The sequence below is a fragment of the Dicentrarchus labrax genome, unplaced genomic scaffold (assembly GCF_905237075.1).
Source record: "Dicentrarchus labrax unplaced genomic scaffold, dlabrax2021, whole genome shotgun sequence".
NCBI lineage: Eukaryota > Metazoa > Chordata > Actinopteri > Moronidae > Dicentrarchus > Dicentrarchus labrax.
Genome location: NW_026136722.1, coordinates 83511 through 109435, shown reverse-complemented (window position 1 = coordinate 109435; position 25925 = coordinate 83511). Strand labels below are relative to the sequence as shown.

Here is a 25925-nt window from a genome sequence, read left to right as displayed (position 1 = left end):
GAGTGAGTGAGTGAGTGAGTGAGTGAGTGAGTGAGTGAGAGAGAGAGAGAGAGAGACAGCCATACAGACAGAAGAAAGACAGTTTGATCATTTATTAAGGTTAAAGTCCACCAGTGCTATTTGCTTCCACATATTTATGTGTTTCCTCTAACAACAGGCAGCTATGGAGGGACTAGATTCTGCTCCAAATGCCCAGATATTTAAAATTGTTGCTTTCTACAATATCTGTGCAGGGCAACTATGGTATGGTTAAAGTTAGAGAAAGACAGTTGATAGGATTAATATAAAAGCGTTAATTGCCGGTCTGCAATGCGACGTAAACTCCAACGTCAGTGGTTCTGCATGTCCATTCACCACCACCCAAACCTCCATTTCTACCTCGCTGAATTAAGGACACACTACTTCATGCATTGGCCCTGAACTTTGGCATTGGACATAGATGCACTGTTGAATTGTCCAATATAAAAATTTCAAGGATACTGGGCTGGAAATACATAACCACTATAAAGTGAGAATTTATCTCAGTGTATTTGTGTATAAAGAATTTCTGTGGTAGATTAGAGCCAACACAGACCAACATTTACATTTTATATTTAAATTTGACTTGAAGTTGTACAAAGAGCTGCCAAAAACGAGGATGATAGCTGAAAAAGTGTACTGTACATTCTTACTAACAACACAAAGACATTAAAGCTGCAGTAGGTAACTTTTATAAAAATAACGTAATAAACTTTAATGAATAATCTGTGAAAAAAATCCTGTTTCTCTGGCCATTAGGAGCACTAGAACGAGCCAGAGGAAGCTGATTTTTTTGCACATTATCTGTCTCATGTACTACTGTCCGGAAGTTTTGTAAGTAAATATCGTAAAAGTATGACAAAAAGTTATTTTTATAAAAATGTCCTACTGCGGCTTTAACTTTGGGAAAATAAATGTGTGTGTGCTTGTACTGCAGGCTCAGTGAATATCAGAGAAGGCACACAGTGAGAGAGACCCAGAGTGTGTGCAAGAGGGTTGAAGGACTGAAGCGCGCAGACATAAACACCAGCCGTGCTACATTCCTTGCATGCCAGACACACTCCATCCACCTCCTGCCGTACACCTGCTGCTGCTCAACAACAACAACACTGAAGCTGGTCGAGCCTGCAGGGCCGCCAGCTCCATCAGTCTGCGATTCATTCTGGCACTGAGATCTTTTGAAGTGCAAAACTGTGGACAAGAAGTAAAAGTGCAGCCCCAGAAAGCCTAAATATTACATGGTCATTTTTCATGCCTGGTAATCCTCCATGAGAATCAACTGAATCTGGCAGCTCCACATAGATTGTGATGTGGCTCGCCCCTCTTGAACACCCTAATTCTTCAACTTTGGCCTGTTTCCTATGTCAGATTTATTCAGAAAACTACAATTATGATGGATAATTTACACAAACATTATACAATACATGTCTCAATGGCCCTGTTTACACCTGGCATACATCTTAGATGATCCGATCTCAAGTGGACAGTGTGAATGTACCCAAGAAGCGTTGTGGACTAGGATTAGTAAAGCTAATAAAGCTTTATTTAAGCTTTAAAGTTAATAAGACCGCTAGCTGCACAGCTAACTGACTAACTAGCTGATTAGTTAGCAGTTAATTTAGCAACAAGTAAAGCTATCTGTCCATCAGGTTGTCCATCTATGTGCCCAGTGCTTGACTACTTCTACTACTGAAACTATGTTCCATTCACTTCCATTGAACTGGGGTGGAAGCAGAAATTTCAAAACCTTCGACAAATAGCACCAAAGCTGCATGGCTAGATATCCCTCCGCCAGCAGCTGACTCACATATAGCTTTATATTTGTAATTTTATACCTGCTCATCCAAAACACTTCAGCTGACACTCTGTTTTTCACATTTATCATCAAGCTTATTCATCTGAATGAGACACACACACACACACACACGCTGTGGGTTTGTGGTCTTATCTGTGTGTTCTCTCCTCCCTCCAAGGCTGGAGCCCTTTGTTTTTTTATGCACAGTCCGTCTGACTCATCTTTTCCCCGAACAACAGACCTGCTGTCTTACCACCACAGTCCACGCACACACTTACACACATGCACAAACAAACACACACAAAGTCCTGCTTTCAATTGCCACGTACACTATGAGCAAACACACATGCCTAACAATATCTCAGTATGATGACTTGTCAGTGTGGGGTATTTTCCTGAAAGCTCTCCAAATGCATGCACACACTCACACCCACACACACATATAAATTGTACACACTGCCACAGGGCTAACAGCAGTGAAACAAATCATCAGTCTACCTGGCACAACAATCAAGCACAAACACATACACACATTGCCACACACATCATATAAAAGTTCAAGATGGAGTGTTTAACGGTTTTTGTCATTACATCATCACCTAAAGGCCTCAACAGCTGTTTCCCACATGAGAAACACAGACTGTGTATGTGTGTGTGTAGTTCTGACCATCTTTTTCCAGACAGCTGGTAAACAGAGATGGGGCAGCTCAGTTTAATGCATCGTTCACAGGAGTGCCTCTTCCGCTCACTGTGCAGTGGCCGGTTCTGATTTTACTAACTGAGACTCGTCCATTTTGGAACCTCAGTCAAAGTTCTCCTTCTTTCTTCTTCGTAAATTAGTTATCTAATTAACACTAGCTAACTAACCACCTAACTAGCCATCTAACAATTGATGGTTAGTTGTCTAGCATTTTGCTAACTGAAAAATGGCTGGTTGTCTTTTCAACATAGGAGCACCTAACATATCTGCGTACAGGAAAGGAGAAAGTTGAATGAGGTTCTGACCGAGGCGTGTTCGTTGGAGTGCAGAGCAAAAAGGACAGGATTTAGGTAGGGTCAACGTAAAAATTTAAGTTATTGTGAATATAGTAAATTTAGTTCCAGGAACCCGTCTTCAGAGTGAGCAGAGACCAAAAGAAGAACAGCTATGTGTTACATTATATTAAGTCCCTGTAGTGGAAAAGAGATGTTAGTCTCTGTTGGTGAGTTTATACTGCAATGAAGACGATATGTCTGTCTGAGTAAATGAATTCCTTTTAGGAAACCTTTAGAAATCTGAGAATATAGACCATAGTTTTTACTTCAGTAGACTGAGACTCATCCCTGTACATCCACTGATACTCAGTCTGTAATTCCAGCACTGGTTAGTGTTCCTCAGCCAACAGCAGCAATGAGCTGCCTGCAAATAGCTCCTCAGAGCTCCCTGAAGAGTCAGATGAGTTGAGGGGAGCTGTTTTCCTGCAGACAGGCAGCTCCATACATTCAAGCTGACACCAACTTTCCCTCCATACACCAATTAGCTCTCCTCTCCTCTCTCTCTCTCTCTCTCTCTCTGTATCTTTCTCCCTCTCTCTCATATCACTCCCCCCATCCTGTCAGTCTCACTGTGCCAATTGCAGTACACAGTACGGGGAAGAACTGCGCTTCTCTTTCTCCATCCCACCTACTCCCTCCTCCTCTATACTGTACATATATCTTTCCTCTGTCTCTCCGCTCCCTGTACGGGAGCACAATCATACAGAGGGAAGAGCATCAGCTACTCGTATATCTTTTACTACGTTTGTGTGTAAGTTAATTCTATGTTCTTGATAGTTAATGTCTAGTTTCCAAGTAGTTATTACTTAATTCGTTTTTGCACCATTAGAGCCTTGGAGAGAAGTTCTACATTATGGGAAATATGCTTATTCACAATACCACTTTCATGTGTGTTTGTTAAATATGAAACTAAGGCCAGCAGCCGGTTAGCTTAGCTTAGTATAAGGAACAAGGTGGAAACAGCTCGCCTGTCTCAGTCCAAAGGTAATAAAAATCCATTCATCAGTACCCCTAAAGCTCACTGTGTTGTATCTAGTCTGTATGAAAAACGACGTGTACAAGCGCCAATTTTTTGGGCTGGAAGCAATATGTTTTTGGAGTCTTCACTGGTTGCCTAGCAACCCAATAGTGATGACAAGATTCATCAGGATTGTTAAATTAGTTTAGTAAAATGATTGTGGTAAATGTAAGAGCCAGTTTATGTGGTGCAACTAGGGCTGAGAAACTCTGCCTCAATACTGACTCCAAATGTGTGTGTAGCATCAAACTTCAAATACTGAAAACTGCCTGCTCTGATTCTTAGTCTTGTTTACACATTCTGGATTGAACCTTTCCTGATTACATATTTTCTTTAGCTGCTTGTGTTATGACAAACTTTAACTAGATAAACCATCATCCATGCCCCACCTGCAGTGGCTCTATGCCCCACAGTTTGAGAAACACTGAATTAAAGTAACCAGCAATCTTTTACTAGAAGCTGATTCTTTTTCAGTCTTCTCCTTGACTTCAACTGATTTAAAACTGCTGACTAGGGATACTAACTTAGACATCCAGTCTTAATAGATGTTAAACAGGCATAGTACTGGTCAAACAGAACTGTGTTAGTAGTCATTGGTAGCCCATGTCCACAAAAACAACATTCATGGTTGAGTGATTGTATTTGGTCCTCCAAAGTCCATCCCCAATTTTGCAGAACAGTCAAATTAACCTGGATGTAGTGTGTTACAGTGAACAAGTCACAAAAGTCATCCAATTATGCTTCCTCACAAAATCAGGTCTTTATTCAGGTTATTCTTATAGAAAGGTAAATGCACTTTCTTGTTCTGTATAACCCTAAGGCTACCCTGTCACAATAATCCTGATATTATCCTTTAACCTCTAACAATTAACCCAATCCTAATCCACGTCTGTACCCTCCATTCACACTTTGTAGAAGGGAAGAGCAGCAAAACATAACCAAAGTAATGATTTCCTCTCAACTCTATTATATATTTCTCTGTCTAGAATGTTCTCTCTGCACTGCTGCCTCCACCCCAAAAAGAAGAGGAGAGGCAGTGCAGTGTGAAAGCAGGACAGATGCAGGGTCTCCTCAGTTGCCTTCTGTGCCAGCCCTGACTGAACTGAACTGACTGACTGGATAACACCTCCTCCCACACACCCAGCCCCCCCCTTCCATGCTGGCACTCCTCTCAGTTGTTAGGTAATCATTGCATGCCAGTGTTCTCCCCCGGAGGGCAAAGAGATGGGAGGGGACAGAGTGATGGAGAGCCCACTTGATCTTTTCAAATGAGTTGATAAAGTGGCTACACTACATTGTTATTTTATTGCTGTGGAGTACAAATGTATATATATAATTGTGATAAATACTTAATTAACACACAATTTAACCTGTACGTATTCTTACTTCTGCGCACAGAATCTGATTTATTAATGTTTTCATTGTGCTAATGTAAAACATGTGAGCATCATTATCAGATTGAACTGTCATTTTTGAACATTAAGTTTCTGTTTTCATTTGTAAAACAAGGTAATCATTTCTATCAGAGTAACATTATGCCATTAATGCCTTTATTTCATCTTATGGCTCTGTAGAAGAGATTCTGTTAATGACATTCAGTTGTAATTAATCTACATTTCAGTACCATTAATGGAACCAATTTCATGGATCGGACCACACGGGCCAGCCATAGTTTCCCATGTGCATCAGTGAGCCTTGGCTGCCCAACAGACGAGCTCCCGTAGCTCAAACTGCTGAAACAGTTAATGCTCACACAGTGCATCACAGTTTGTTGTGTATGGGGCTGCATAACATTATGACCACCAGGGAAGCCCAGGTGAAGAGAATACCAGAATTGTTATTGTAATACACTACAGCAGCCAATAGAATTAAGCATAAGTTGGTAAATTGGTGTTAACATGTTTCCTTCTATCTGATTAGAAAAAACATTTCACACTAAGCTGATAAAAAAATAAGTAATTTGTCACCCGGACAAAGGGAAAACGAAAAAAAAAACCTTTAACAGATCCTCTTTAAAGTACAGGCTCTGGACTGGTTTTAAATTACAGCAGGACCAGCCAGTTCACAGAAAATCAGTTGCTGATTGCAGCTGCAGTTGCTTCCTAACGTACAGCGAGCAAGCAGATGGAACGTGGAAAACTGTCTGGATTTTTTAATCCTTGTTTTAGATAGTTGGAGGACAGTTTACTTACTTGTAACTCCCAACAAGGTTAGGGGAAGGGTTAGGGTGCCTGTCTGGAAATTGACCTTTACATGCAGAAAATACTTTGATAAATGAGGCCAAGGAACATTTTGATATTTTGGCTTTAAACAGAGCTATTATTGTTACAGTGTGTACTGGCCTAAAGTAATAGTAGTATGTGTGACACATTTATAGAAGAAAAACTAAACAGCTGATATTCTAAGTCCATGAAGTCCTGGGCGATGATCACATCACACCTTGTTTAAACTAAATAATAATTTGTGCTTATAAAATGTTTCATCTTCTGTATAAGAAATGATTGGAAAGGAAAGTCTTGCCTGGCCTGAGTTGATAATACACACACACACACACACACACACACACACACACACACACACACACACACACACACACTTCTCTTGTGTTGTGCAATAACATTGAACACCTACTTTGCTATCTTATAAGACACAAGGTGTGTTTTGTTCTCTATCATTACACATTGTCCCTCTCTTCACATACACACTCTTTGTCTCTGTCTCTCAGTCTTGTACACAGTAAAATGTTTAGTCCTTTGTCTATATCTCTGGGCTAGAGAAATGTAGAAAGAAAAACAAAATTCAAAGGTTCAGATAAAAAAAAGGGTGACCTGCTGGGTGAGTTTTGTTTGATGATGACAGCTCAAGAAATCACAGCGTAGTCGAGTCTGCTTTAAGAAGTGACTTTGAAATATAGACTTGACCTGAGACATCGAGCACCCATCACATCAATTCTAATAAAATTAAGAATATGAAGATTAAAATATTAAAACTAAACCTTGGCCATTAACAAAGTGAAAGGGAACTTTTAGCAGGGTGTTGAGGAGCAGCAGTGGGCTCAGACTGACAGATCTAAAGACTCAATGGTGCTGAACTCCTGTTTGCTGCAGTGCTGCTATAATCAGGTCATTTGGGTTCAAGGCTGATGTGAGTCAATTCAATTGTCTCTGTATCATATGTGCTGAACAATAATGTACTTACAAGGGATGTTGTAAAAGATGCAAGATGACAGTGAAATAACTTAAAGGCAGAGTGAGTGAGATTTTTTCAACCACTGTTTTTTGGACAGTTATGTTCTAAAGCACAAATAAACACCGCACAACCCTGCAGGAACGTACCCAGTTTCTGGATTTTGTGTAAATGCAGCAGAAGCCAGGCCTGTGCATTGTGGCATCTGCTCTGCTCTGTGAGTGTGTGGAGCGACCTCACACTCTGCACGCTACCCAAAGGTTGATGCCCAGATTCGTCCCGAACACAGAAAAATATGAAGAAAATAAGATGGGAGTGGATGAACACATTTACTGGAAGTAAATGGATAAGAAGTAGAAAAGTATCTTTGCACGCGTGAACAACTGATCATCCTGCTACAACAATGTAAGAGAGGGAATACCCGTTATTCTTACCACAAGGTCGCCTCTTGCTGTTCTGGAGCTTTTGAGGATTTCACAACAGTTAAATGAATTTGTACCAGAATAAGGATTTATTGTAAAGACATTTTAATTTACAGTTTTACCTAATTTAAGTAATAATTCAAAATGTAAAAAAAAATTGTCTGCTGTTAAATGTTTGATGAGGGCTAAGAAGGCAAAGACATATTTGAGTCGGAGGATCACACTTGACTGTCTTTCATAATAAAAGCTTTGATGAGTTCCTGGAGGAGATCTTGTCTGTATCAAGCTTACGTCAGGAGCTCTGTGAGACTCTACATGCAAATTTGATTTCTGTCATGTTTCTCAAGTCGTGTTCTGTTAAATGTGATGTAAATTAATGATGTGTGTTCTTATGTCACTATGTGACACCTGTCTTGCGCTGCCATTTTGGCCAAGTCTAAATAATGTATCTCAACAGACTTCCTGGTTAAATCAGATAAAAATAAAACTTTTGTTTTTCCCTGACAGAAATGGACCTCCATACACTGAGTAAACTATATTATAATTCAAATGGCTCATTCCATAATTAGAATCAGCTGTTTTTATTTGAGGGAGCAGGTCCTCGTCCATGGAGTCCACCACATAGAACTGCCATGTTTCTACGGTAGCCCAGAACAGACAAACTAAACACTGATTTTAGAAATCGCAAATGTTGCAGTGACCGTAATTTCTCCTACACACCTGGAAGGCCTGAACTGTATTCAATGGTCCTTCGAGGCATGCAACATACAATGTGATAAAAATGCAATTTTACTTTGACCAGAGCGTTATGATATGGCAGAACATGAACTATTGTATTTATGTCTATGGAGAGTTATGCAATTTATTAATGGTCTTGTGTTTTGTGTGATTATGGTGATTTTTTAAAGAGGGCGCTTGCTTGTTGGTGATTAAAATAATCAATCAACAAATCCTTTGTAAATGTGTTCTGAGTATGAGCATGGCAATAAATACTCTCTCCTACCACACTTGTTACGTATGAACCCCAATCAGAGGTCCACCCCAGCCCGACCAGCATCCCAGCTGAGACTTAGTGCTGACCTGCAGTGTTTGTTACTCACTGACGCCTGGAGCAAGGGTGCTGTATATCCAGACAGGCCTGATTTCAACACCTGTATTCAGCTCAGGTGGGTGTGTGAAGCTCCCAGGGCGGAACAGTGGAAAGACTCTTTGACGTCAGTCCAGCTCCCGGGCTCCTCTGGTCTTGTTGTGACACACTGAGTGTGTGCAGCCAGTGCAGAGACTGACAATAGGAAACAGGATGAGCTGTCATACAAGCACAGTGTTACCAGAGTAACTTGAATGAACAGGATTTTCTGCCTCAAGTACATGTGCTGTGATACAGGCTACAGGATACTTAAGAAAGTTTTGTCAAAGTAGTACAAAGCATCTTAATGCTGATTGCTCTTTTTGGAAGTCTCCACTGACTTGAAGAGTTATTATAAAGTTATGTTAAATCATTCAACCTGTATCTCATGTCAGATACAGGAATACTACAATATTGTACAGAGGCTTAGATAAGGAGATAGTTAATGTAGCACAAAATCTAGAAACAGGGGGAAACAACTAGCCTGACTCTGTCCAAAGGTAACGGCCACCTACCAAAGACTGAAGATTGAAAAGGTGGATTTTGTTAACACCTGCTGGTTTCAACTATAAATCTGTACTCTAACTATTCTTTTAAGAACTGATCCTAAAGCTCAGGGTTATTTTTGTGAATTAAATTAAAAGTAATATGTAACATTTCTGCATACAAATTATTAGACCTGTGTTATATATTTTGTTGACATTGTCCAAATGTTTCCAACAATGTTACAACTCAGAGAAATCCATACATTCATTCAGGTAACAATGCATTTCCTACTTACCTCTAGTTGCTATAACGTCTAACACATCAGAGAGTGAGGAAGGAAGTCTGTAAAACATAGCAAGAATAAAACTTTAGTATTTCCGCATTCGTAGTAATTGCCAGTAATAGTAAAACCCATGTATTTACATTGTGTTTAAACATTCATTGAGAGTGCTGAGAGCAGCTGGTGACCTCAGTATTTATAAAATCCTGGCTACGGCCCTGCTGCTGCTGTGTGGCACTATATATAAAGGTTAATGATATGGGAACAGAAGACCTCTTTAAATTAGATGTAAATGTCTCTTTTTTTGAAGCACAACAACACTTTTGGACAATATAAAGAGCAGCAGTGATGTGTTTAAATCCTGTTCTAATGGACAAAATAAAATACAGATACCAAAGAATGTGTGAACGTAAGATATCAGCGAGATGCCTCTCTATGGGCGTGTGATATGATGAGTAGCCCGGAGTGTTTCAAAGTAGCACATAGCTGAAATCCTTGACATACTTCACATACTGAGGAACAGCCTTTAACTCTGAGGTCGTTCCCTTAGATCACCTTTTCTTATTTTAACCTGTGAATTAGCACAACAAGTCCAACCAGAACACACAGAGGAGCCACCACATCCTGGATGAAACTGAAAAAGAAATAATGAGCAGTGTCTAAGAAATAAAAGGAAATGAGCATGAGAGGATACATTTTCTAAACGCACCTGCTCTCTCTGGCATTTCTCTTTGATATTTTTCATCAGAACAATCTAAAAAGAAAACCTTCGGAGATTTAATACAGCTACACTGGCAGTTGAGTCAAAGTAGTTTCATTGTATTTCATTTTGGGGGCACTTTACTCAAAGTCCACATGAAAAGGAAAGTGCTATTTGCTTCTGTATATTTACTTGGCAGCTATGAAGGGACTTGTAGCCGATAGCGTTGTGTGTTACGTCCCCGAGTCAAGCAGCTGTAGCGGACCCAGACTGGGACCAAATACAGCACCAGATACCAACAGAGGGCAGTTTAAAGACAGCGAATAAAGTACCAAAATGTTTTTTGGCTGGTTTGGCTCTCACCGAAACCCTCCGCTCCGGTAGCTAGCCGTGCTGTTGCTAGCTAGCTAACTAATGAGTCTTCGCGCTGTACAGGTGAATGTCGTAATATTATTTGTTGAAATCGGTTAGTTCACACAGCCCATGTAACATTTTGTTTTATAGGAAGAAAAAAATTATTGGATTTTAATATAAAAATACAAAGAAATTGAGTTTTCATAAAGAGAAATTGGCGTATATTGTTAAACAGGGGTACTGAGGATGCAATATTAAAGGGTTGAAATGACTTTTTCAGTTTAACCTGGACTTTAATGAGACACACACAACAGCAGGTTCCAGCTAGAGGCTGTGCAGGCGTTATGCTGGTTGGACGTGTTGTTCTCTGGTCTAACAAAGCTAACAACAACAAAATCTCTCATATTCCTCCCTGCATGCAGGAGGACATTACACAGTGGATCCCTCTGGGTTGTACATGGACAGCTACCACGCAACATGACAGTTTAAAGTTATTAACTTCATGTTCTACGATGAAACCATAAAGTGTCATTATATGTTGTTGTAAGTAATTCTTCTATACACACATGCATTCAACATGTATGAAGCAGTTATGAGGCTGAGACTGTTTGCCCTTGTGGGGGATGGATGTTTTCTTCTCCACAGATTGTGGTAACAGCGTGTTTTGGATGCACTCAGTTCTATTTTAAAAAGCATGTCTCATCTGAAATGGTGCGTGAAGCTGGAGCCTCCTTTCAACCAGCCAGGCCCGGGTGGACTGACAGACTTATAGATAACCCATCAAAAACCACAGAGCTTTCTACAGTTACTGTGCTACTGCGAGGAGGGAAACATAGCAGGAAGAAACAGAGAAGGAACAGGAAGCAGCAAGTCAACTCATGTCTGTATGTGGAGCAGTCAACTTCAGTGACTCAAGATGTTTGTCTTAATGTAAGGCACAAAGGGAGATGGAGAGTGGATAAAAGGTAAATCAGAGCCAGAGCTGAACATCTGGGGCTTAATTTACAAAACTTCAAACCTAAAACACTTCAGAATCTACTTGCACAAGAAAATATTCAGATCTATAAAACCTGTCTTATCATTATAAATACCCACATGAATTGTGTGTGTGTGTGTGTGTGTGTGTGTGTGTGTGTGTGTGTGTGTGTGTGTGTGTCTCTCAGTGTCTTCCCACAATCAAGGATCAGTACTAGATCCACCCAAAAGCACTTATTTTATTGAGAAATTTAGATGTTTTAAAAAGTCTTCTCCCACTAAAATAACACGGCGAACCAACAGAGGTCTGTATGGAACAACAGTTTGTCTTCATCGATTATATTGATACCGAACTGACAAGAAAACTGTCGACATATCAAGCCCTTTTTTTTGTTTCTACAGTTGTGTGTTTTTACGGACATGTAAGGAATTGCTAATATATCGTATTTATTAAAGGGAGTTTGGCAGAATATTTTCCCGGCACAGGGAGCTTAGTTTAATTTAGACTGCGTCTGCAGAAATGCACACCCTTAACTGCACAGACATTCTCTATAAATCCTGACTATTGCGGGGAAATATGGGTATGCACATTTTAACACCGTTTAGGCAACTTTTTTGTGCTATCAACCTTAATATATGAGGACCCTGGTTGGGTTTGGTTCTGATCCTGTGTGTGGTGAGGCCTGCTGACATCTTTACTGCGGTAGAGAGAGAGAGAGAGAGATTTAGCCTCAACCACAGATAATGAGAGACAGACTGAACCTCTGTGCAGCTCACTGAAAATGTTTAGAATGGATTGGATGCTACTTTGAAACAGAAGTTTGTGGAGCAATATATGGACAAACATCTACTGGTAAGTAATATAGTAAACTAAATAATATTATATTAGTGTTAAGTAAACTGTAAAACAAGTTTACATAATCTTGTGGTGTCATTTCTTGCACTATAAAACATGCAAATATCATTGCCACAGAGGTCAGTAGTGGTTAACTACACTGAAAAATGAATGATATCGTTTGGCTTGGTATGTCTTTGTTGTTGTGCTTTTCTTTTTCTCCTCTCTCTGTTCCCCTTCCCTTTTCTGTATTCTTGCAGAGCTTGTGTGGGGCAGGGGGTGTGGCTGGCTCCGCCTGTCGGCAGCAGAGGCACACCTGAATTCACTCAGCCTATTCCCTCCACCTCATTAGCCTGGTCTTCACTCCTGCTTGCTGCCAGAAGATTGATTGTTCTCACTCAGCATGCGGTTCTCCTACGTTACCATTGTCAAGATTCGCCTGTGCAATTCTGCAGAAGACTTCCACCTGCCAGCCAGCTCCCTGCTTCACCTGCCCGCTCCTGTTTCTGGTTTTGGTTCGGTTTATTATTAAAGAATCTTCAGTTTCCACTCACCAGTGTGTGTGCGTCTCTGCTTTGGGGTCCAAGATTTTAAGAACACCACAGATACCTCCATTTTGTTACATTATAACATATTACATGTAATTGGGATTACATAATCAGATTATAAACAATAAGTATTAATAAGACTATAATCATTGTTATTATTAGATTATAGTTCCATTATCAGGGATTACTTGATTACATTTTTGATTAAACTTATATCCAAGATAACCAATACCCCTATTAACCCTCTAAAGATCTTGATAGTGCGGTCAATCTCAGGTTATTGAGATCAGAGCTGCCACACATGCTGGTGGCCTCTGACTGGTGGACAGACTCAACCCAAGGCATCATGGTGTTACCAGTGGATGGCTAACAACCAGGCTAACAACAACAATGGTTTTCAACATTCAGTGTTATTGGATTTGACTGCTCAATATGCTAAATTAATTTTAATTCCAAAAGTAATCGTAGTAATCCAAAAGTGACCCAAAAGTATTCAGATCAGATAACTTTTTTTTATTATAATGGATTATATTACAAATGAATTACGTTATTAAATAATCTGACCCAACACTGCACAATATAAGATGGACTACAGAAAACCATTTTGCTTCCACCCCAGCACCCTCACACCATCCAAACACCAAAACAATCAGAAACATCTATAGTTGTCTCTCTGTGGACACACACTCTATCACAGAGTGAGAGACAGACAGATAAGGCTGAGACAGAGACAGCCAGAGTGGCAGACAGGGCCAGACTGCTCAGTTTGAGGAAAAAAGTCAAGGATAGACAAATAAAAGGGACAGAGGCGAGAGAAACTGCTTCATTGGCAGCAGTGTGGAGGACAGAGACAGAAAGGTGTCAAAAGGAGGAACATTTTTTTAGAGACGGTCATTTAATCAGCCTGAGTGAATCAAACTCGGCTCTTGCTGGCTTAAGACTTTTCATGTGGAGGGTTTTCCTGTCCATTCTGCTGACTCACTAAACCTTCTACTTATGTACTGCTGCAACAGCTGAGTCGCAGCAGGAGGGAGCCTCCAATCAGGATAATTGGATTGACTGAGCAGTAAGTGATTTACTGTAGGGAGATGGGACCACAAAACATCTTCTGAGCAACAGGCCTGCTGTGACCCAACATGGGAAATATCAATTCCACACAGTTGTGTGTACAGCTGCAGTGCTCAAATGTACCTCCACGTATAAAAGCGACTTGCTTACTTACCCAGCTTAGAAAAGGGAGACAAATGTCTGCCACACATGTGTCTGTCATATCATAAAAATTTCTTTAAGAGTTGCTGAAAAAAGATTATTGTGGACCAAAAACTGCTGTCTTGCACATTTAGAATATAACTTTTACAGTTTATTTTCATAGCTGTGTATAGTATTGCTGCTAGCAAAGGAAAAGGCATTTAAAGGAAAACGGTTTATTACAAGCTAAATCTTGTTGTGCTTTTATTGCCTTTAATCGACAGTGATAGCTGAAGAGAGACGGAATGACACACAGGGAAGGGCCACAGGTCAGAGTCGAACCCTTGGCCACTGTAGCCACCTTTGTACATTGAGCAAAAGCTCTACCAGTGGAGCTATTAGGATGCCCCAAGTTTGGTTTGAATTAGTTATTTAATGTTATAAAAAGGGGGTTTCATGTTATGATTGACGGTGTATGGGCGGGACCTTAATGTTGCAGCTCTAACCCCGATAACCACTGTGCAGACTCTGGCTCCAAATGACGTCACCAGAGTAAGATGGAAGCCACAATATTTTGGCTTCATTTTTGTACAGTGGGAGGAGACGCGTCATCCATCTTTTATATGTCTGAACTATAGAACTGATGGCCAGAGCTACCAAAATAAAAGCCAAGTAGTTTTCTTTGACTCAGTATCAAATAATTCTCACATACTTTTGTGAAAAATCAGGCCTTGTGTGTCCTAAATTTTATTTATTTTTATTTTATTTCTGTTATTCCTAATATCTCATTCTTTCTTCTTTTACAGTCAACAAACTTTCTTTTGTCTCATAACACTGATACTATTTGCGCTTTCAACCTTGTAAATGCTAATGAAACCTGAATCACCAGTGCTGGCGAGTGAGGAAACAAATTTTAATTATTGATTCTTTTGCCTGTACTGAAGGATTCATGCAGATGTTGGAATGATGCTTGTTTGTTAATCTTCCAGGTAGAACTTCCCAACCTGAGTCTCACTTAATGTACTAAAATTAACAAGCAGAATTTGAGAACATGAAATCAAAGAAATTATTTTTTAAATAATCCATAGCAAACAAAAAGCACACATTTGAGGTCTGGGTGAAACAACCAGGTGTCACGTGTAAAATGCCAGATTTACCCTGACTAGTGTCATATTTAGTGTACCAGCATTCAGAGGCTCCTGAGAGAGAGAAAGAGAGCAGGAAGAACACCTATAACATATGGCTCTGGGTATAAAGTGGACTTGGGGATTAGGCTGCAGGTTTTAGCATATGGCAAGTGGCTGAATGGTGGGGGTTGGGCATTAACCTTCAGTATCTACAGCTCTTGGAATGGGTGCATGGAGGTATCACTTACATTAGTGGCATGCCAATAGAAAGTTATATCATAGTATATTGTGTATCAGCATGAGAAGCGGTTGCAGGTGGCGAAGGAGAAACAAAGACACAAAGTAGAGCTCAGTACTGGAATTCACTAAGCCTGGTTTTGGTGGTTGTATTATTATGACTATCTGTATCTGTGAACTGAAGCAAAACTGCTTTTGATAAAAAGTGAAAATGATGTGTGAAACTGGAATGCGGGGACATTTGATGAACAGAAATTTCTCTGTTTACATACCTAAAGAATTACACAAGTCTGGTGTTATTTTATTCTTTTTTCACTGTAATTCCAATGAAAAACAAAATCTTACAGCCGCTTAACACCCCCCCACACACACACAAACACACACACATTTCAGATGTTGGATTAGGGTGGGGTCCCTGTACAACTATTTCTCTAACTTTCCCGAACTGAAGATCTGACATTCACACACACTTCACACTGTGACTGGCCTGCTGTGTGGCGGTGAGAAAGGAGCCAGGGGTTGAACTCGAGCTCTCTGTCTTCTCCTTTACACAACTATTCTGTCACTTTTTCTTTTTTTTCACATTTCATGCTAACCCTTTCTACAAAAATGTTAATTTTGAACCAAGATGGCATTTTCCATCTTTGTACCTTTTATACAGAACGGCGAGGTGGAATAATGGTACAACAATCCAGCCTTGAACAAGCCGTGTAAAATGTGCGTATGAAGGTTTGCTTTAATCTTAACTTCAGCTATAACCATAGAAGGATACTTACTTTGAGACATTTTAGCAATTTAGTCCTTTATTTTTATTTTGTTCTAAAGGCTACTAAAGCTCCTAAATTAGCTGCAGGTTTAATGCCCCCCTGATGACATAAAAGATGTAAAAACAGTGTGTGTGGCCCCCAGTCAGACAGGGTCACATGTATGAGTACTACTATAGTATCACAGTCAAGTGATTGGGGGGGGTTTACCAGCGCTTGGTATCAGAGAACATCCCAGACAAGTCATGTGGGTGGGGGCTGGGGGGACTTTAACATTCCTGTGTGACTGATCTTCACCGGCTGAAATCCACAGGATCACTATTATAACATGGCAGCACTGATAGCAGTGATGAACAACTGATAGCTATCACACAGGAGCTCCTTTTGGCTTATTAAGGTTCATTGTTTGCAGGGTGCAGAGTTTTAGTTTCCTGCCATCATGAGCTAAAATTTCGATTTACTTGGATCACAAGGATATATTTAAGTTCATAGTTAGCACATAGGTCTTTGTAGGACTTATCTCTAATCCTATACTATAGATTATGATAGTATCTCCAACTCACATTTACATGGCTTACAAATGTTTGCTTTAAAACAACAAAGGCTATGGAGTAGAACACTGATTTTCTATGGCACTGTAGCAGTATACATCCCACTATTATTGATTTCTATTGTGCGTGTGTGTGTGTGTGTGTGTGTGTGTGTGTGTGTGTGAGAGAGAGAGAGAGAGAGAGAGAGAGCAAGAGACTGTTTGTGTGCGTACAATATGTTTGTTTGAAGTCTACCTTGCCCACAACCTTGCTTTCATTTCTCCTTCAAATATTCATGAAAGGCCAAACCTCTCATGTTTGAGTCTTGTTATTCTGCGCACAATGAACAAATATCACCATAAATCCACACACTCAAAGCAACATACGCAAACAGCCTCGCAGTGTCTTCATTTTCCTCTTCCATTCATTGTCAATAGACACACAGAGTTTAGGACTACTGACCTTAATCCAGCGTGGGCCATTGTGGACTGTAACACTCACGACTGGAGACCCTCGGCTGAAGAAGTGCCATACTTTATATTTATTCAAACTAATGTTATATCAGTGCTTATCTGAAAGAGCTTTGATTCTCTGTTCAAACCCGTTTGGATCTGACACAACCTGCTGGGTTCAGGCTCGGACAGAATTAGATTTAAGTATATATATATTTAAGATTTTCTTAATAATAATTGTTGTGATTAAATGAGTGAATTTGTTATTGATCAGTTTTGATAATAATTTGCGCTAAATTACATGCACAATGTATTTTTTTTTGTTTGTAATAAACTATTTATATTGTTTATTTATTTATGCGGGATCGGGTTCTGGCCCAAAATGGCTTCTGTGGTTTGGGCTTGCACAGAATATTTTCGGGTTTGGATCAAAGCTCTAATATGTGACTAACAAGAAAGTAAGATATACCTTTCACTGGGTTCAGCTGTTATTCAGCTGTCTGTCATAAGGGGGGAAACTGGTTAATTTATTATTAGTATGGGTTCTACTGTTGTAGCGCTGGCCATCAGTTCCAGTCATTCCCGGGTGTCAAATACCGGCACACAAGGTACCGTTTAGCGTCTGTATGAGACAAACTGGGCCTTTATCTAATTCCAATGCAACCCATCTGTGTCAGGAGACATCCTGTAAAGACAGACAGTCCACTGAAGGAGGTGGTTGGGATAGATTGTTATAGCAAATGCAAGACTTTTTAAAGGGAAGTTTGGTACAGTAGTTATTGGCAAGCTTATGAATGCGTGGGAATGTATTAATAGTTGCACGCCCACTCAATAGCGATAATCCAGATGTGATAGTAAACAGGGTTTGAGTACTTTCAGACTTTTGTGAGTGCAGCACTATGAATGCTTCAAGGAGGGACAGTTTGAAGTATTTGGACAACGACTGTGACTGCAGCTTTAGTATACTGCTACATCAAAGCAGAGCAAATAAACACGTTAAACAGGAATCCATTTGGTGCCTACAGTGAATAAAATGGACGTATGTATCACATAAACCCCTTCACATTCCCACACCAAATGTAGTCTGGTATCGACCTGAGCTCCTGACATCATGAAAGGTGAAATATAAGCAGACAGTTGTTTCACAGTGGAAGGGCTCCTGAGGGCACAGCCACCTCAAACAGGTCAGCGATATGAGCCAGAGCACTCGATACCACGATATGTCAGAGTGAGGGGGGAGTGAGCTGAGCCACAGAAAAGGGAGAAGGGTAATAACAGAGAGGTGTGGGGGAGAAATAATGGGATGACCTACTGATGAAAGGCCCTGAGGACACATGGAACCTGTTTGATGCCCATACGGCAACAAATACTCCTACAAGCTGCCTGCTCCAAACTCCCCATAGTCACCCTGCCAATGTCTGTATCTGTAAGCCTCAATGTGACAATGAATGGCAACACACTGACAATCTATCGCCATCTTATATTCATGCAATCCATATTAACGAGGAGGAGCTGTAAAACTGGATAATATTCACTGGCTGAGCTGCAGTAGCCCCCACAGTACGCACATACAGCACTGTGTATTGATATTCATGTGTGTTCAGGTCTGTAAATAACTAGAAAAACAACGTGAAATTAAATAAAAGTTAAAGTTCTTGCACCCCAGAAGGTTTTATGGACAGATGGTTGGTCCCACTGTCGATTGCTTCGACTCACTTTACCTTCTGCTGGTAAAATTCATATGAAGTTTTTTCATTGATGAAAGAAAAGAAAAAGAAACTTAACTCTCAGGTATAAATAACTAATTTATGACCCAAAATACTAAAAGTGATTGTTGTCAGGGTGCCCCCATAGTTTAGGGTGGTTAGGGGTTAACTGTCTATACTTAAGATTGACAGATTAACAGTGAACAGAATAGTCTTATTCATTCTCTCACTGGAGAAACTAATTATTATTCTCCACCGTCCCATTTCATCCTGGCAGTGATTATTCCAGGTTCCAGCTTGTGAAATGCGGGAGTATCCCCACTGTACTTAAAAACGTGTTTGAACAACACTTAGTCTGCACCTGTCAGGCACTAACTCAGGCTAATCAAAGCCGTCCTAAAACATTGCGTGATGAACTTTCAGTTCAGATTTTCAGTTCAGTTTCCAGAAAGTAATGCCAGAGTTGCTCAATAATTTAGTCATATGTTGACATTCTACAAAACAAAATGTACACAATGTAAAAACCACTTCATGTTTGTTGAGCCATGTGAAGAGATCAGTTTAGGCTTAGAGAAACTGCGGCGAACATGTTTCACTATCTTCTGCCATTTTAAGGAATAAACCATTAATGACAAAATTATTCTAGAGTTAATTTCTGCAACGATTAGTCGATTAAACGGATTAGTTGTCAACTACTAGTCAAATATTCTGATAACAGATCCATTATTTTGAGTTTTTTTAAGAAAAATGTCCAATGATTGAATGAAAGTGATTCTGCTAAGCTTCTCAAAGGTGAACATTTTCTGGTTTCTTTCATTTGAGGACGTTTTAAGGAAATTAATGTAATGATCTGCTTTACTAGTCTTTTATGTCTGCCCATTTCCCATAATGCATCGTGACTTTGAAATCCTACAACTCAGGTTAGCCAAAGCTGTCTTAAATCAATGTGTGATGAACAGCCCTTAGAACAAAAGAGACCAGTTTCCAGAAAGTAATGCCAAAGTTGCTCAATAATTTATTCATATGTTGACATTTTACAAAACAAAATGTACACAATGTAAAAACAACTTCTTGTTTGAACTTACCAACCAACCATTCAGTCAACCCTGAAACACACCCAACTGAGACAGGCAAACAACTTTGGTGGAGAGTGAAAAACAATCTAAACTTGCATGGCTGGACTCAGTGTGTCAGTCTGTAGCTGTAGTCCCAATCACATACCTAACTAACCTAGAATAATCTGAACAGTCCTCTTCTGATCAACAAAAGCGTCGTCCTAATATTTCCAAGCAGGTACTTGGGTGAACATCATGCAACATAAAGATTTAGAGTAAAGTGTGACATTGAAACTTAGTGAAAGGAACAGGAACTATGCTTGGGCCAGGCCTGCAGGTCTCTGTTGGCACAACAGTTTGTATAAGGTGTACAAAAAATCCTTCAATATTGGAGTGAGTGCATCAGTGAGTGTTCATTGTATATTGCACAGGTTTTCCTCTGTCCTTCCCTCTGGAGCTGAGTGTCTCTCCTCTGTGCTCATTTAAGGGTGGGAGATGAGGAGAGGGAAGAGTGCTCAGGAGCAGAAACAATCCCAGAGGAAGCAGCTCTGCCCAGATGTCTGGAGGGTGGAGGAAGGTGTTAACATTTGGCACGGACTTCAGAGCCACAGTTTGTTGGCTGAAGACATCCCAACAGGCCCCCCCTCTGGTTTCACCCACTCAAGTTCCCAACGTGTCACAGACGTGTCTGCTGAGAAGGTCCTCAGACAAGTAGTGGTTCAAAAAGTCACCTCTATCCCCAGAACCGCTGCAATCCTCCGCCTCATCTCTTCTTTTTGCTGTGTCGGAGCATCTTCTTCCTCTTCAGGATCATCTCGTAGAGCTTCTCCAGGCCGGGCTGAAGGCCCTGGCCGTCCAGCGCTGAGCAGCCCTGTGTGTGGTGCAGTGTGGACGAGCTGAGCTCATGGAGAGCCAGCACCTTCTCCACCTGAAACACAGAGGCACGAGAGGGGACGTCAGTCACAGCCTGACACAGCAAATCTGACCATCAATAACATAAACAGTCTCAGGTTTTGTTATTTTTCCAATGATGGATCTTAAAACATGATTTCATGCTCACTAGGGTTAAATGGGGGACATTCAGTATGAATTTTTCTTGAATTTGAATTTCCCTCGGGATAAAGAAAGTATCTATCTATCTATGAAAAACTAGTTCCATATGATGTTTAACTTATTTTAGACAACTCTCCTCCCCAGTACATTTAACCAGTTTAGTTTTAGAGAAACTCTGGTGGACATGTTTCACTATCTTCTGCCATTTTAAAGACTAAACCATTAATGAGCAAAGTCATTGCAGTTCTAAAGTCAATTTCTGCAACAGTTAGTCGATTAATGGTTTAGTTGTCAACTATTAAAATTAGTCAACTATTTTGATAATCCGTCAATTGTTGTCATTTTTTAGAGCACTAATTTAATGATCTGTTTAAAGAAATGTTGTGTGCTAGTGTGCCATAATAATGTAATGTTTAAATATCGTCACTTGGTATAAATTGATACATGTGGTTGTTTATGATTAAATCTCCACTGTCACCCTCTGGTCAGCCTATGAATATTTCTCTAGATGCGCTCCTGTTTACCCTGAAAATCCCACCTGCTAATGCTGCAGGTTCCCCATAGAGCTGCAACGATTAATCAACTAATCGACTAGTTGATCAAAAGAAAAATAATTGCCAACTATTTTGATAATCGTTTAATTCATCTTTGGCAGAAAATGCTGTTGTCAGCCTCTCTAATATGGTGATAACTTGCTCTTCCCTGTTATTAAACTGCAGATGGGTTTTGGGCTGACACTAGGGACTTTGAGAAACTGGGATGGACACTGTCAGTATTCCTGACATTTTATAGACAGAACAATCATTCAAAAAAAGCGAAAAAGAAACGCCAATATAATTGATCTCTGGGTAAGAGCAAGCACTGTAGCACCCCTCCCCCAAGTTTCTGTCAACCAATCAACTGAAACGTAATTTAAGCGCTATAAAGCCATACCAAGCCATTCTTGTAACAATAATTACCTCTGAAGCTGACACGGCTCCATCTAGATCTTGCTTGTTTGCCAGAACCAGTACGGGCACCCCCTGGTTCTCCGCTGACCGGGTGATTCTGTGGAGCTCCACCTTGGCCTCCTCCATGCGCTCCGTTTCGGCCGCGTCCACCACAAACACCAGCCCGTCGGTCCTCCTGGTGTACGACTTCCAAAGGGGCCTGAGTTTCTCCTGACCGCCGACATCCCACACCTGGAACGTGGTGGTGTTGGCTTTGGAGTTGCCCATGGGCACTTTAATCCGCTCCATATTGAAGCCCTTGGTGGGAATTGTCTCAACAAACTCCCGCAGCTTGAGTCTGTAGAGGAGGGAGGTTTTCCCTGCTGAGTCCAACCCAATCACCACAACGTGTAAAGACTGGAAGCTGGGCAGGAACGGGGTGTTGGGGGCAATTTCTGTTAACTGGTTCCCCATGTTTAGGTCCTAAAAAGTGGAATAATCCCTCTACCACTAAATTGTTTCCTTTCGCAGGTCTTCCTTTATAACTCCAACTATCTTGCTGTTTTCCTAGGCCCTTGTCTCACTTGCCTTCTGTGTCCTTGGCAGCAAAAAGTGTGTGTCAGGAGACGCTTTGAAGGTAGCGTGAGGGACAGGGAGGAGCCGGTCTAGCAGGAGAGCGGTTCACACTCCTGGACTCACTTCAATGGTTGGTGCAGGAGGGTGGTTGGGGGACCGACCGCAGTCACTGAGGATCTGAGAGAAAAAAGGAGAGGGGGAGGAAAACATGAGTCAGCTATTTTACAAGGGCACAGGTCTGTCAGTAATTTGACTGTTTGAGTCTTAATGCAGCTCCAAAACAGTCTGACCATGAGAAGGGCACCAATGATAAATATATGCTGCATTTAGAGACTTTTAAGAATATTAATGTGGGTTAAATATAGGCTGCAAGGTTGACCCTTTTTATAAATCTGTGCTACAGGGAAATTGTATAATTATATACATGCTTGGTTGAAGTGGTAATCTTGTGTAAAAAAGGGTTAAAATACTTTTGTTGTGAACTGCTGGCAAGCTTTTGTCCTGACGGACTGCACAGTGAATGGAGAGCCATTGCATTTGCACGGCAGAAGGCATTGTCAGCAGCTGTAGTGCTTTCTGTTTCTAGCTCAATCCCGCACAGAACTGGAAGAACGGGGATCAGAAAGATCCTGCAATGGCTGTTCTGGCTTTCGGTAGACTCAACTCATGCTAGTTACGCCAACAGGCACTGCAGGTCCCGTTTTTAATTCGGTTGAAAACAGCCTCAAACACAGATAAAAGATGCTATAACAGATGCTTTCGGATATTTTTAATACATTTTAGCAGCAAACATCGACTAACAGTTTAGTTAAAATTCAGTAAAAAGTACATTAATCGTCTCTTGATAGTGCGCTTGGCGGCGACATCTTCAAAGGACTGGTGCCGCTCCAACAAAGTCAGCCAATGTAGGATATTTGTGTGAAATAGTTTCTATATCTCACCTGTCCGCGCTCCCGAGCTGCTGAAACCTCTCCACATTGTTGCACAGCGACGAATTTGTGAACGATATCCGAGTTTGAACGGCAGAATAATCCGGATAGATTCGTGTTCAGCGCTGCAGCGCGTGAAGCCCTGTGACTCTCCCGACTGTCTGACGAACACTGGCTGCACGAGAGGCAGCAGCGCGAGGACACACACACTGCCACCCCCCGCTGCTGACGTCACAGCCGCGGGAGGAGGGACACCGAGTCAAAATGGAAGAGACAGGCCTGATGGAGGTATTTAAATCACGTCACTTTGATTTCTTCTCTTTGTGTTTAGTTTTTGTTTGTTTAGTTTTAAAGGTCCAGTGTGTAACACGTCGGAGGCTCTACTGGCAGAACTTGGATATAATATTCATAGGTATGTTTTCATTAGTGTAGAATCACTTGCAAATAAGAATAGTTGTTTTTGTTACCCTAATATGGGTTGTTTTTACACTGACACTGCTGGTCGCCTTCAGTGGAGTCCACCATGTTGAACCGCCATGTCTGTAGTCCAGAAGAGACAAACCAAAGACCTGGACCTTTAAATATATTCTCTAACTGAGGTTTGAAAAGTGCTTAAGGTTAAATATTATTATTATTATTATTATTATTATTATTATTAATTTTATCTGAGGTGAGGGTGCAGTTTTTCTGTTAGTCAATGAGAAAATATTAAGGATGCTGGAGAGGTGTGAAACATAATCTTCCCCCCTCCCCATTGCCACCACAGAGACAGAGTGAAACCAAAACTTGTGAGTTCTGTTCCTGAAGTAAGAAAACCTGATTCAAAATCCCACTGACATTTGTAATAACAGAAACAGAAAACACAAACACTAAAAATCCAGCCTTGGATCATAACCTTACCCAACAATATGTTGTTTCACTCCATATGTCTCAATAAAGACAGACAGTAATCACTTTGAGCCCGACCGATATGGGATTCTTTAAAAAAAAAAAAAATCCCAGATACCAATACAATATATTGTTCGGACTCTATTATTCTACTATCTCTACTATTATTATTATTATTCAATAAACCTTTTTCACAGCAGCCATTTTGACGTGAAATGGTAGGGTAAACACAAGTGTTACTAATGATACCAATAAGGTTTTTTTTTACAGGGTTTTATGAACACAAGTTCCCCTGAGCCTTGAAGGGTTAAATGTCTGGACTAGACCACAGAGGTGAGGCTCCTGGGCTGAGTTCAGACATGTCGGTAAGAACATCAGAGAAGAACTGAATGCTGTTTTTAAACAGTTAATAAGATGGAAAAATCCAAGTTACAATGATGAAAGTACCCAGACTGCTGCAGTTTTAAACTTCCATGGTAAGGAGTGTTTTTTTTTATGTGCTCACAAATGAATCATTTATTGAAATCTTAAAAATGCTGTAGTGGAGCGGATTAAGTAAACCAGAGGAACACGCTTCATTTGTTCAGAAAGACCAATGACAGACTGATTGAGAGATTGCAGACATGACGTTATGACAGTGATTCCCAGGTTGTACTTCAGCTTATACCACATGTAGTATTAATGCAAAGTTAAACAAACCAAAACACTGACAGATCAACTGTATGAAAAGATATTCTAATAATGTCTACTCTTAATAGTGTTAAATAACATCCAGTTTAATGAAACGTTGAATATATTTGGAACATGACTGGTGGTGCTGATGAGGCGGTAGTTGACTTCATCTGACAGGACTTTAGGGGGGTACGTTAAAAAGGTTGGGCTTGGTCGAACAATGCCTTAAGAAGAAACTGCACCAACAGCAGCTGTAGAAGCTAAATGAAGAATTACGTGAAGATAAATCCTCAGAGCCAGACGTGTTCAAATGAAAAGGAGCTATAATGGCTGACTGCAGGAGATACAGCTTTGCAGACAGGTCAGTATGGGTCAGTATGAGTCATCTATGACCTAATGGGTCCACTGTATTGATTTGCATGATAATGCTCTATGTCCTTTCCTTGATACCCAACACTCATTATGATAACGATGTGTGCAAATGTGTGTGTGCGTGTGTGTGTGTGTGTGTGTGTGTGTGTGTGTGTGTGTGTGTGTGTGTGTGTGTGTGTGAAACGAGTGATGACCTATTGACTGACTGGAGCCAGGCTGACTGACTGCTTGTTGAGGAAGCACGATGATATCTGACATTAATACATTATTAATAAGTGCTTTGAGAGGACACAGAAACATGACAATGACTATCATGACAGACACAGTTATGTGTTCTTATATATTTCTTGTTGGTGCTGTTTGTAGTAGCAGTTAGTAAGGTCCTGATTTGAATAACATGATGCTGCACTCAGATGGTTTGTAGATTTGATGTGAACTGATTATATCAGCATCATGGAAGCTCCAGATTCACGTGTGTGTGTGTGTGTGTGTGTGTGTGTGTGTGTGTGTGTGTGTGTGTGTGTGTGTCAGTCAAATTTTTGGCTGTTATCAGCTGCGTCAGATTTGACCAGCATGAGGAAAGATACAGGCACACACACACAGACACACACAGACACACACAAAGGGGGTTTTGCAGGTTGGGAAACTGTCTCGTCACTTCAGCAAGCA

General features: G+C 40.6%; 1 protein-coding gene across 1 annotated transcript; it reads right to left on the bottom strand.

Moving 5' to 3' along the window:
- Positions 1-19774: 19774 nt before the first annotated feature.
- On the bottom strand, positions 19775-23485 carry LOC127356251 (ADP-ribosylation factor-like protein 4D). The gene is made up of 3 exons (XM_051387855.1): positions 23337-23485; positions 21850-22572; positions 19775-20765 (listed from the first exon to the last, which is right to left on the bottom strand). The coding sequence occupies exons 2-3, from the start codon at positions 22291-22293 to the stop codon at positions 20601-20603; spliced, it is 609 nt and encodes a 202-aa protein (XP_051243815.1). The 5' UTR covers positions 22294-22572; positions 23337-23485; the 3' UTR covers positions 19775-20600.
- Positions 23486-25925: the final 2440 nt, after the last annotated feature.